At 43.4% G+C, this 13,112-nt stretch overlaps 1 protein-coding gene across 1 annotated transcript in view; it reads right to left on the reverse strand.

Annotated features, from left to right (window-relative positions):
- Positions 1-13,112, reverse strand: part of CDK18 (cyclin dependent kinase 18) — a 310,945-nt gene that overhangs the window by 39,888 nt on the left and 257,945 nt on the right. The window contains exon 11 of the mRNA XM_077481220.1: positions 9,869-9,966. Coding sequence (XP_077337346.1) covers positions 9,869-9,966 — 98 coding nt within the window. The remainder of the gene's footprint in view (positions 1-9,868; positions 9,967-13,112) is intronic.

Below are 13,112 nucleotides of genomic sequence, written 5' to 3' on the forward strand. Positions count from 1 at the left end.
CTGTGTACCCGCCGAGGGTCCGGAATCATGTTTCGATTGCGGCTTGCTTTTGGACGGCTTGCCCATAGAGGAGGATGCGCCGGCGCCATCTTTGGCCTTGTTCCCCGCCTGCGTGGCCACCCGCTCCGCGGCGGATTTCTGACTCGCCGGGCCGTTCCGACCCATTTTAACGGCTCCCCGGGAAGGCAGCGGGTGTTCTGGCGGCGTCTGCGGGGTCGGGACAGTGTCAGCATAGTCGGATGCTGTAAAGGATTATTCGGTGCCGGAGGAGCTCTCAAGACGCGCTGTCTACATGTCTGCCGCTGGCCACGCCCCCCCTTTAGAACCACTTTAATGTAAGCTGTCATCTACAGTTTTGTCAAGTATGGTACTGTGTGAACAAAAACTTAAATGTCAGAACATGATGTTTGCACATGCATTATTTACAGGTTTCCTACTAATGCCGCATACACACGATCGGAATTCTCATCGGAAAAAGCTCTGACGGTTCTCCCGACGGAATTCCGACGGAATTCGGCTCACACGGTCACACCAAATTCCGATAATTTATAACGCGGTGATGTACAACACGTACGACGGGACTAGAAAAAGGAAGTTCAATAGCCAGTAGCCAATAGCTTCTGTCTCGTAGTTGAATCTGAGCATGCGTGATTTTTGGCGTGTCGGAATTGCATACACACGATCGAAATTTCCGATAGAAAGTTTTTCCGTTGGGAAAATTGAGAACATGCTATCAATTTTTGGCTGGCGGAAATTCGGACAGCTAAATTCCGATTGAGCCTACACACGGTCGCATTTTCCGATGAAAAGCTCTTACCAGTCTTTTTCTGGCCGGAATTCCGATCGTGTGAGATATAACACATGTACTATATGTTTTACAGAAAATGCATAACTGTTGCAAAAGCATTTATAGGGTAACAAATCATTAGTAAGACCTCATCTGGAATATGCAGTTCAGTTTTGGGCACCAGTTCTCAAAATGGATATTGGGGTAACTGGAAAAAGTGCAGAGAAGAGCAACCAAACGGCATGGAGGAACTCAGCTATGAGGAAAGATTACAGGAACTGAATTTATTCTCTCTTGAGAAGAGGAGATTAAGGGGGGATATGATCAACATGTACAAATACATAAGTGAAATAAATAAATAAATAAATAAATATAGTGAACTTGTTGTTGAGGCATTCACTTTAAGGTCATTACAGAGGACTAGGGGGCACTTTTTACATCTAGAGTAAAAAATATTTATTCTCCAAATATTGAAAGGTTTTTTCACAGTAAGAGCTGTTAAAATGTGGAAGAGACTCCCTCCAGAGGTGGTTCTGGCAAGCTCAGTAGATTGCTTTAAAAAAAGGCCTGGATATAACTGGGTACTAACATTTATAGGTAAAGGGAAAATCCGACTGCCTCTCGGGGAATTAGGAAGGAATTTTTTCCTCTGCTGTAGCAAATTGGATCATGCTTTGCTGGAGTTTTTCATCTTCCTCTGGATCAACTGTGGGTGAAGGATTGTGTATATGGGATTGTATGATTTTTTTTTTTTGGTTGAGCTAGATGGACTTGTGTCTTTTTTAAACCTGGCTAACTATGTAACAAAAGCGGTGTTCAGTGAAATAACTGGAGTTAGGTAATCATACAATATTTTTTTAATGTAAATTTTTGGTGTACAGGAAGATTCAGATTTAATAAATAGTGTTTACAACTTTTTTTTAACAAATCAAATTCATGCATAAAAATTTCTGAGTAAAAAGTCTAACTAGACTGCCACCCTGTGGCCAAAAGACATACAAGTGCTCATGGCAGAAATTACATCTTTTTTGTTTGTTTTTTCAATAGATTTTATTGAAAGAAAATGCATTACATAGAGTCATAACAGCAAGTATACATTTTTTCACAAGCATTATGTATAAAACAGTCACTTACAGACATGAGAACAAATGAGAACAAATAACTAGGATAGAAATAACCAGTGACTCAAAGACAAATACCATGCTGAGATAACTGGATGGATTGATATTGAGGGTCCCTAGGGAGGGAGACTACTGGGAGTACAAACAAAGGGGGAACGTGGAGGAGAAAAGAGTAGGGGGAAGGGGGATGGAAAGAAAAGGGGGGGGGGCAAACACCAATACAATGTCCAGTAAGAGAGAGACTCAATCTGGGAGGGAACAGTCACTAAGGCTGGGATGCAGGCACATGTTAAGTCCGCTCATGCACAAAAGAATCAGTTGCGATAGACGGAAGTGAGGAAGTGTGGTTGTGATGGGGGGCATTTGAGTCCTCTGGATCCACATGTGCGGGATTTAGGACTGAAGTGTCATCAGCTTCTTCAGGGGGGACAGAGTGGGAGCCATAATAAGAGAATGCAGAACTTTCAAAGTTCTGCAGTTCCTCTCGCAACAGGGTGGAATGCATGAAAGCCCACCATCTGAAGTAGAAACGTGCCTTGGCTGTTTCCTGTTTAAAGTCAGTGTTGCGTTTGTCATTAAGAAGTAAACTCAGAAGCTCCCATTTAAGTTGCGAGGTCTGAGGACCTGTCGTGAGGAGGCCCTGTTTTTCAGGCTTAATCTCCTGGCTAATAAAAGACTAGTCAAGGCCCAGTCTTTGCTGCCAGGGTGGGTGATTGGGGACCACGGTAGCAGTTGGTCATCCCACTATCCGAAGATGAGAAGTAGGGGGCCCTTGGGTAATTTTAGCAGTGTTATTTCGAAGATCTAAGAGAGAATCTGAGTCCAGAAGGTAGAGATAGAGGGGCATGCCCAAAACCAGTAGAAGAGGGGCGGTTTTGGCTGGTGGCATATAGGGCATCTGGCTGCGCCATCAACCTTCTTATCCGGGAGAAAGGGAATGTAGGCATGGTGTAGTATCTTTAATTGACTTTCTTTCCAAACCTCGTTGGGATCAGCTGAAGGGTTCTTTTGTAGCCTTGCAGGATCTTTTCCACTACGTCTGATTCAGGAAAACCTTTACTCCAATCTGCTACCAAAGAAAAGGCTATTGGGGGAGAAGATTTGAGCAAGAAAGGCTTGTATATGTCTGAGATCTTATAAGAGTCGTCTCGTAGTAGCTGGTCCATGAAGGATAGCTCATCTCTTGGTTTCTTCTCTGCAGGAGTCCCTCATGAAACTGACACATTGCGTGTAATAGAAAATATGGGATTGAGGGAGGGAGAAGGGTTCTGCTATGCTTGAGAAAGTAAGAGGGCAGCCTGTGTCCATGTTACACAGGGCGGAGAAGCTTGTAAGGTCTTTTTGTTGTCAGATAGAAAAGAGCTTGTAATCCAGACCCGGGGAGAAGCTGGGGTTTCCTTGAATCGGGAAATGTCTACACATGAAGGGCGATAATTTTAGTGCTTTTCATACTTCCGCCCAAGCTATGACTGTGTCCCTGAGAAGAAGATTGTGTTGTAGAGGTAGGGGAACAGCTTTCCACCTGCTGTGAAGGAGGGCCACTAGGAAGTAGGGATGGGACACTGAAGATTCCAGGGAGTAAATGGTTGTGATATCCAGTCCAAACCTATCCTCAAAAGGCAAGAAAGGTTATAGGCTCTAACATTGCTGCTCACTGACCGCCCTACCAATACATACCACTTGCTACTTTGTACTGCTCAATGACTGCATAGTCACCACATACTGCTCCCTGATCCCCCTGCAACTATGTACTGCTCCCTTACTGCCCTACACCTATGTACTGACTGCACTGCCAGTACATAATGCTCACTGACTATCCTGTTACTGCATACTGCTCACTACTGCCTTTCCACTAATTAACTACATTACTAAATAGTGCTCACTGTGTCCCCCCCTGCCACTTGATACTGCTCATTGACTGTCCTGTCACTATATACTTCTCACTGAGATCTCTGCCACTAAAATAATTACTTCCCTCCATACCAATATGTACTGATTCCTGACCACCCCACCACTTCATAGTGCTCACTGATTTGAATATTGTACAGGTAAACTCTGCAAAACAAACTACTGACCACTGAACCACAAATAAAATGTTATGCCTAAGCATACACCCATGCGAGGGCAGTGTTCATGGAGATGCACAGGTGGCCCTGCATAGGTGTGCAGGCAATCCTATTTGTTACATAGTTACATAGTAGGTGAGGTTGAAAAAAGACACAAGTTCATCAAGTCCAACCTATGTTTGTGATTCTATGTCAGTATTACATTGTATATCCCTGTAGGTTGTGGTCGTTCAGGTGCTTATCTAATAGTTTTTTGAAATATCGATGCCCCCTACTGATACCACCGCCTGTAGAAGGGAATTCCACATTCTTACTGCTCTTACAGTAAAGAACCCTCTACGCATTTTATTTCGAAATGTTTTTATTGGGAATCCAAAAGACATTTGTACAGGTTATCGTCAGTCATTTTGGGTAATACTGCACAAGATCAAATGAGACTTAGAATCCTTGGATGGATAAATAAGACGAGATGAAAGGCAGGAGCTTAAGGATTTTTCTGATCTCTCTCCAGGCCAAGGCTGTGTCCCGTAACAGAAGATTGTGTTGATGTGGGGGGGGGGGGGGGGCAGCTTTCCATTTGCAGTGTAGGAGGGCCACCAAGGAGTAAGGGTGGGCCATTGCAGACTCCATAGCATAGTTCAAATGACGTGATTGTTGAGTTATCCAGTCTAGACTGGTCCTAAGCAGAAAGGCAAGGTTATACATTCTAATATGAAGTAGATTAATGCCCCCTTCACTCCTAGGAAGGTGTAGCTTCTTGAATGCTATATGTGGCTTTTTGCCATGCCAGAGAATTTTTGAGATTTTTGAGTTGAGAGCCGATACATCTTTGTGTTTTAGCAATAAAGGAATAGTTTGCAATGGTTATAGCAATCTGGAAAAGCTTATCATTTTGACAAGGTGTCACCTTCCCATGAGTGACAGGGGGAGATCCATCCAGTTTGATGACTCTTGATTAAGTTTGGTAAAAAGAGGGGGGTAATTGAGATGGTAGAGGGAGGAGAGTAATTTCCCTAGGTAGGTGATGTGTGACGGGGCAATAGGGAGTGTTGCGTCCACGGGGGTGAGGAGTGTTTGCCAATAGGGAGGATTTCACTTTTGGAGTAATTGATGCAGAGTCCCGAAAATACCCTAATTCGTCAAATATGTTTTTAATGGTCAGGATGTCAGCTGAGGGATTGGAAGTAAAAATGAGGATGTCATCTGCGAAGAGAGATGTGCGGAGTTCTGTAGAGCCTACAGTAATGCCTCGTAGAGGAGCATTCTGGGATAGGAATCTGGAGAGTATGGGTACCAAATGGAGTATGGGTACCGTGATGTTAGAAAGAGTTTTGTAGAACTCACTGTTGAACCCATCTGGGCCGGGAGCTTTAGATGGGGGCGAAGGCTTCTAATGTTGTGTTCTATTTCGTCGGCTGTGATAGGGGAGTTCAGGGACTCTAACTGGGTGGGAGAGATGTTTGGTAATTTCACTTTGTCTAGGAAAGAACGGGCTGTGTAAAATTCCAGCATAGTCTTGTTTATGCTGGGGGGGTGGAATGGACGGACCCCGAGTGGTCACGGAGGGACGTGAGTCGGCCAGGAAGGACCTTTACAAAGCCTGGAGAGAAGCTTGCCAGACTTGTTCCCAAATTTATGTAGGGTGGTGTCGAAGTGTGCTTTTTTGGTATGTTCAAGGGTGGTTGCCCAGGAATCAAAGGAGGATTTAGCGGCTGATCATTCATTTCTGTCCGCAGAGGAGGTGGAGGTGGCAATGGAGAGTTGTGCTCTGTGAAGTCTGGTGCTATATATTAGAGATCATTAATTCCTTACAGCCTATTTTAACTCGGGTCAAGATAAACCGCCCTTGGTCATCTGTGTGAGAGGAGAGCATGGAACATGGGAGGCTCCTATGAATCAGGAGGAGGACACCAGCTTTTTGTCAAACTGATTCTGAGCCCAGGACCATCCCCACCCAGAGTTTCTGCATACGGTGGAAGTCAGAGGCTGGGAGATGGGTTTCTTGTAATAAGGCTATGTCAGTCTTTAACTGTTTAAGGTGGCAAAGGATCTTCATTCTCTTATGAGGAGAACGGAGACCCTTCACATTCCATGATATTACCCTAAGAGATTATGAGGTAGGGAGAATTTGTAGATAGGTCATGGATCAGGAGCTTCATGAGTGAAATAGTAGAGACTTGACTTAAGACCGGGACTAAGGGGGAAATACAATCGTCTAGCCCTTAGGTGGAGGATGTAAGGGGTAGTGTAGGTAGGGAAGGGGGGAAGGGGAAAGAAGGGTAGAGTTGTCAGAACAGTTAAAACCAACACAACATTTAAAGCATCTATTAGTGCAAACTTCACTTTTTTCCGCATGAGTTCACTGTGAAGAGCGGCTCCCCATACAGGACCCTGTATGGAAGTGAGAGATAACAATAGTGCCTGAGCGCCCTAGAATCACTGGTAAGGCATGTGGGCGACCCGGGGCGGGTGCTAGAGAGAACAGAGCCCGGCGTAATGTATAGTGGACTCTTGAAGAAAATATCCGGGGTTATTCCCGGAATTTCTGGAGGAGAGTTGATTTGTCGGCGTAGTTGAGATACTTGGCAATGATGGGCCCCCATTGCGTTCAGCATTGAAGGATCCCATGCGGTGTGCACGTTCCACTATAAATGGGCCTGTCAGGCCCATGGCCTCGGAAATGCATTTTGAGCAGAATTCCGTTAAAGCAGCAGAAGGGAGCGACTCAGGGACGCCTACAAAACGCATTTTACTCCTTATGGCTCTATTTTCCAGGTCTTCCAATTTTTGGAGGATGTATTGGTTAATTTTATCTTGGGATTGGTCCGTAGATTGTGCTTGGTAAAGTTCATCTTCTACCTCTGATAGGCGATGCTCCATTTCCTTTAATCTGGTGGGGTGTTCGGTTAGTTGGACTTTTAACTGTTTCATGCCAGCGTTGACCACTTTCTCCACAGAGGCTGCGATCATGGAGCTCAGGAGGGCCGCCACTGCCTGTGCGATGCCGTGTGTATGTCCATCCTCCCCAGAGGGGGTGTTGGGGATATTGACTGCTGGTGGGGTTTGCAGGGATAATGGGGGAGCTGATCCCTGGGGCGGTGTGGTGTGTGAGGCGGAAGGTGCCTGAGAAGGGCTGCCACTAACCTTCATGTCCGCTATCTGACCGTTCGTTGCAGCGTGCGAGTAGGCCGAAGCCGGGGGCTCAATTTGCGGCCTGTCCGGCGGAGCTGCCGCAGCCGCATATGAACGGTTGCCGGTTTTCTCCACAAAGCTGTCCATTTGTGCCCGGTGGGGGACACCCGGTGGTGGCAGATGGGCTGATGGGGCCTCTCAGTCTAGTTTTTCAGGCCGAATTAGGGTGCCTGGAGCGGGAGCTGAGAGAAGGCACAGCTACCACATGCGTTGCTTGAACCGGAAGTTGCTCTACGCATTTTAAGGTGAAACCTCTTTTCTTGTAATTATAATGAGTGGCCACGTCTTACTAAACTCGCTTCTGCAAAAAATATTGTGGGGTCACCAATATGGTATTTGTAAATTGAAATCATATCATATTCATGTCAATAGGGATGCAGTGGCTGCACAGATACGGTTGCTGCTGCAATCTGACATTCATGTGGGTGCGGGTGCAGGTGCGTGTCCCTAAATGTAGACGGTATAAATTCCGGGACATGCTCCCACACGAATGTCAAATTGGGAGCAGAGGCTGTGTCCAAGCAAATAATTCTAGCTACTGTAATTATGTCGCCATTTTCAGGCGAGAGCCATTTTAAATCTTGGTATCTATTAACTCAATCCAACATCATCTTTCACATTTTACCAAAAAATGTGTTATACTATGTGCATTAAAATTCAGTTACCTGTATTTTTTCCTTGAAAAGTTAATTTGATAAACGGCTACTCAAATAGCATGAAACATAAAATATTGCAACAACAACCGTTTTATTTTCCAGAGTCTTTACTTTCAGAAAATATATAATATTTAGGGGTTCTATGTAATTTTTTTAGCATAAAAGTGCATTTAATTCACCTTTGGGCTTCGCCCACATGGCTGTGTGATTCATTCACAGTTTCTTGGGGATTAATGCCTACAAGTACTGTCAGCCATTGCTCAATGAGCTGCCTGCGAGGGTGCTGGTGAATGTCCTCATAGTTCATTGATTCTTCCTGCTCTCAGGAAATGGTCTGCCCATAGGAGGTACGGGCAGACAGCTATGCTTAGAGTCTGCAGGAGCTGGAGATTACAAAGCTTTGCAGGCTTCTTAGAAAAAGAAAACAATAAATGCATTTTTTTTACCTGTAAAAAATGTGGATTTTTTTTTTTTAAAGCAAACCTATCCTTTAACACTTTTGGCCTTTTGGTGCTTAAAGCAGAGTTCCACCCAAAAATGGAACTTCCGCTTTAAGTGCTGGTGACCCCCTGACATGCCACATTTGGCATGTCATTTTTTTGGGGGGGGGGAGGGACCCAGCTTTGACAGTTTTGACCCACTTCCTCTCCTGGTGCCATGTCACAGATCCCAGAAGATTGCCTGCCCGTTCAGCTCGCGCATGCACAGCTGGGTGCCCACAGTTAGAATGCCGGCGACTTGGAGAGGAGTGGAAGAGGAGTGAGGCTTCCTGCACCCGTATCGCTGAACCGTGGGACAGGTGAGTGTCTGATTATTAAAAGTCAACAGCTACACTTTTTGTAGCTGCTGACTTTTTTGTAGCTGCTGGAACTCCGTTTTAACTTGCTCTTTTGCCGATTCATTCTAGATTTCCAGATTATGACGTTTGCAATTAGGTGGCCTGTATTTTAGGCACTAGGAGGCCCTAAGAACAAGTTTCACTGTTTTCACTTTCGCTTTTGTCAGTTATACAGTATATATATAATCTTCAAGCTTGCCTTTGACTAATTCCAGGTAAACTCATCATCTGGGTAAACATCAGGTTCTCACAGATGTCTGGAAGACTACTGAGTAGCAGTGCTGCTGTATGGAAGTATTTAATTTCTTCTTCTATAGCTCGCACCATTTATAGACGACATCTTATATAGATGTGCATGTGCTCATCTTTCATTAGTTTAGTTTGGTATGGTATCGTATTCTCTTTCTAGTGTACTTTCTGTAGTTGCTCACGTGTTTTTTTTGGTTTCAAACTTGTGCACCATTTAATCATCATTTATGCTCAGTCATATAGTATTCTAAACTTTTTGAGGTCGGTTGGATATGAGCATAATCCATTTTAAAATTCCACATATGGGTAATTATGGTTTGTCAGATTAGCAAATGAGAAATTTGTGGAAACATTGATAGTAGCCATCATAATTGCTTGACCTTTTTCTTTTGCAGAAAGTGTTTTGCTGTAACTGGGCTATATCTGTAGCAGAATTTAGTAATTTGGCTGTGGCTGGGCCTGGGCCCATAACCTGTTGGAATGCTTTTGCAGATATGACTCTTACCCATCAAGATGGTGTTGGACACATGGCTGAGCCCTCTTGTGTTATTGAAAATAAGAACACAGAGACAGAAATGGCATCATAACCATGTGGTCCAACTTGAAAGAACAATACTTTAAACATAATACTACCACCTAGTGAAGGAATTACTAATCACAGTATAATAGGTATAATATATATATATAATATAATATAATAAGGTATAATATATAATATAACAGTATAATAGTATAATACTTGTATTGCACCAGCGTGCTAACAATATATATATATATATATATATATATATATATATATATATATATATATATATATATATATATATATATATATATATATATATATATATATATATATATATATATATATATATATATATATATATATATATATATATATATATATATATATATATATATATATATATAAAATCATTTTAAAAAAACTTTAGACTCACCAAGAAGTCTAAAGACTAAATGCAGTTCCTCCTTCACTGTAGAACCAGGAAACATTGGCCGTCCAGTGGCCATTTCATACAAAATACAGCCAACTCCCCTGTAAAGAAAGGTCAGATTGTGTTAATCTGGGTAAGACATACATTTATACCATTTTTATAATAATATTCAATCTGGACATCAAGGAAAGAAAAAACAAAAAATTAAATAACCAAAGACTGCATGTAGCAGAACTGACATGAAAGCATATTTTGGATTTTACAATCATAATTTTGTAGATATGTGGTTTTATTATAGACATGGAAAATAATCAGTTGTCACACTGCATTGATTTAGAGCTAATATTTCTGTCACCTCGTGGTAATTAAATGGAGTGATTTAAACAAAAAAAGTGTTCCCATGTTGGTTAAGCTAATAAGTGAGTTTGAGGTATCTTGTATGTTAACCCTTTCACTACCACAGACATAAGGGTTACAGTGGAGCAGAGCTGCTTGCCCTTACAGTGGCTGTCGTTTCTTAGGCACTTCATGAGTGATCAAGAACTTCTGGCAATGCGGTCCCCTAGACTCTGCTGAATAAAGAATAGCTGTGATCAGACAAGTCAGAGATTGCAGACATTCATAACAAATGTGACTTCTCATGTTAACCGATTTCCTTTAATTTGTGAATGAATGTGAGAGGCCACTGTGAGTAGACCAAGGCATTATGAGTACTGAGGGGGTTCCTGTTACTTCTCAAACAGTTTAGGGCAAACAAATAGAGATTAGAATAAAAAAAAAAAAGGCAGGTAGCTTAGTCCAAGCCTGCCTTATTTTACAGAGAACCACATGTTGCAATTCAAATACAAGCCCGAGTCCTGTGCAGGGTTGCCCGTCTGTGCCCTAATGTCGGCAGTTACTAAGGAGCATGTTGGGTGCCTGCGCAGTATCCTCAAGTTGCCCTCATCTGCTTCCAAGGCGATCAAGGGGGGTACAAGTCAGCAGGGGCGTGGATGGATGGGCAGTTGGAATGCCTGTGGCTCTATTGCCAGAGTTAAGCTTTGATTTCTCCTTCCCTGTCCTCGGTGCATTGTATCATGGGACCAGCAGCTTTTCCTTGGACCACCAGAGGTATTAGATGGGACCATGGGTTTGACCACTTTCTTCATTCCTCACACAGATGTCCTCTACCTGATCCAGTAGCTGAAAATGGGGAGCAGAGATGGCAGCCCTGCAAATCTTCCATCTCCAGCCCTGCGGCAAGTATCTGCTCAACTGACTGCCCTGCCACTTAATACTGCCCACTGACTGCCCTGCCACCTAATACTGCTCACTAACTGCCCTGCCATATTGTACTGTTCAGTGACCACCTTGCCACGATGTGCTGCTCACAAACTGCCCTGCTACTTAATACTGCTCACTGACTGCCCTGCCACTTAATACTGCTCAATGATCGCCCTGCCACTTTGTTACTTTTAAATGACTGCCCTGCCACAACATACTGCTCATTGACCACCCTGTCACTACATATTGCTCACTAACTGCCCTACCACAACGTACTGCTCATTGACCTCCTTGCCAGAATGTACTGCTCACTGATCGCCATGGGGGCTCCTATTACTTCTCAAACAGTTTAGGCCAAACAAAGATTAGAATTAGAAAAATAAAAATAAATAAAAAATAAAATAAATTACAAAAGAAAACATTTTTGATTACCCCCATTATAACAGTTAGAAGGTAACATCCTACAGGAGTGGTGATGTGACACACTGCACATCTTGCTCTATGTATATGTTCCTTGAACAACCAGCAAGTATAGAATCAAATGGCAACACTGAGAAGCATCAGCAACCTCAAAATGTGAACCCTACCTGCCAGGTGCTGGCTGGGGCCAGTATAGAGGAGGGTGGTGATATAGCGGTGAAGATGCAAATGGAAACTAGATGGGTTACAGTTAAAAGGTGGGGTAGAGGGAAGAGTGTTAGAGAGGCTAGTCCTGGGTTGATACTTGATACATCCTAACAAATACACCCATTTGCATAATGTTGAGGATTTCGGTTCAGAAGTGGCATTGCTGGAAAAGACTACCTCCCCTAGCTGCCAGGGGAACAACTAATCTAGTAAGGAAGTGTGCAAATGTACAGCCAAGGATGGACAGATACTGGTGGTAAGGGACCCAATCATTAGAAGGATAGATAGGGCAATATGTCACAAAGAACAGGATCACAGAACAGTATGTTGGTTTGCCAGGAGCTGGGGTTTGGCACATTGTGGGGCAGGTGGACAGATTATTGGGTGGAGATGGGGAGGATCCAGCTGTCATGGTACATATTGGTACAAAAGACAAAATCAGAGGAAGATGGAGTGTCCTTAAATTTTTTTTCCAGGGACTTGGGTGTTCTAATTAAGAAAGAGACCTTCAAGGTATTTTTCTTAGAAATAATGTACCTCAAACCACACCATAGAGGCAGTAGAAAACTGGCTAAAAGACCGTATTCCGAGAGTAGTGGTTAATGACTCATACTCTGAATGGTCTAGGGTTATCAAATGGTACATATGAGGGATGACTTTGCTAACAGGGCTAGTGAGGAGGTGTAATCTTTGTGGCTGGAGCTTCAAAGGGACAAAACTAATTAATTGTGGGTGCATGTTATAGGCCCCCTAATGTTAAAGAGGAGGGAGAAATCAATCTTCTTCCACAGTTAGAGATTGAGGAAGGAAGGGCAATGTAATAATCATGGAAGCCTTCAACTATCCTGATATTAAGTGGGCAGATGGAATTCCTCACCCAACTAAGGCTCATAGTTACATAGTTAGTAAGGTTGAATAAAGACACCAGTCCACCCAGTTCAACCTGAGTGAGTGTCTACAATTGTCCCTATCCCTGTAAATTGCACACTCACATTGGTCCCTACCCTCAAGAGGCCCACAATCCAAGGTCCCCATTCATATACTAGGGTCAATTTTGGCCTACCTCCATGTGTTTGGGGTGAGGCCGGGGTGCCTGGGGGAGAACATGCAAGCTCCAGGTGGGTAGTGTTGTGGCTGGGATTTGAACCAGTGACCATTTTTACTGCTAGGCGAGAGTGCTAACCACTACACTACTGTGCCATCCCACACCTCATCATTTCTTGAATGTAATGCAGGACAATTTCAAAAGACAATGGTGGAAGCCCCAACTAGAGATAATGCTCTCCTGGACTTATTAACTACAAACAACACAGATCTGATTGCAGATGTGAAAGGGATAATTTAAGAAACAGAGATT

The sequence above is a fragment of the Lithobates pipiens genome, unplaced genomic scaffold (genome assembly GCF_037356315.1).
Source record: "Lithobates pipiens isolate NorthernLeopardFrog02 unplaced genomic scaffold, aLitPip1_a1.2 Scaffold_16, whole genome shotgun sequence".
In the NCBI taxonomy this organism is placed as follows: Eukaryota; Metazoa; Chordata; class Amphibia; order Anura; family Ranidae; genus Lithobates; species Lithobates pipiens.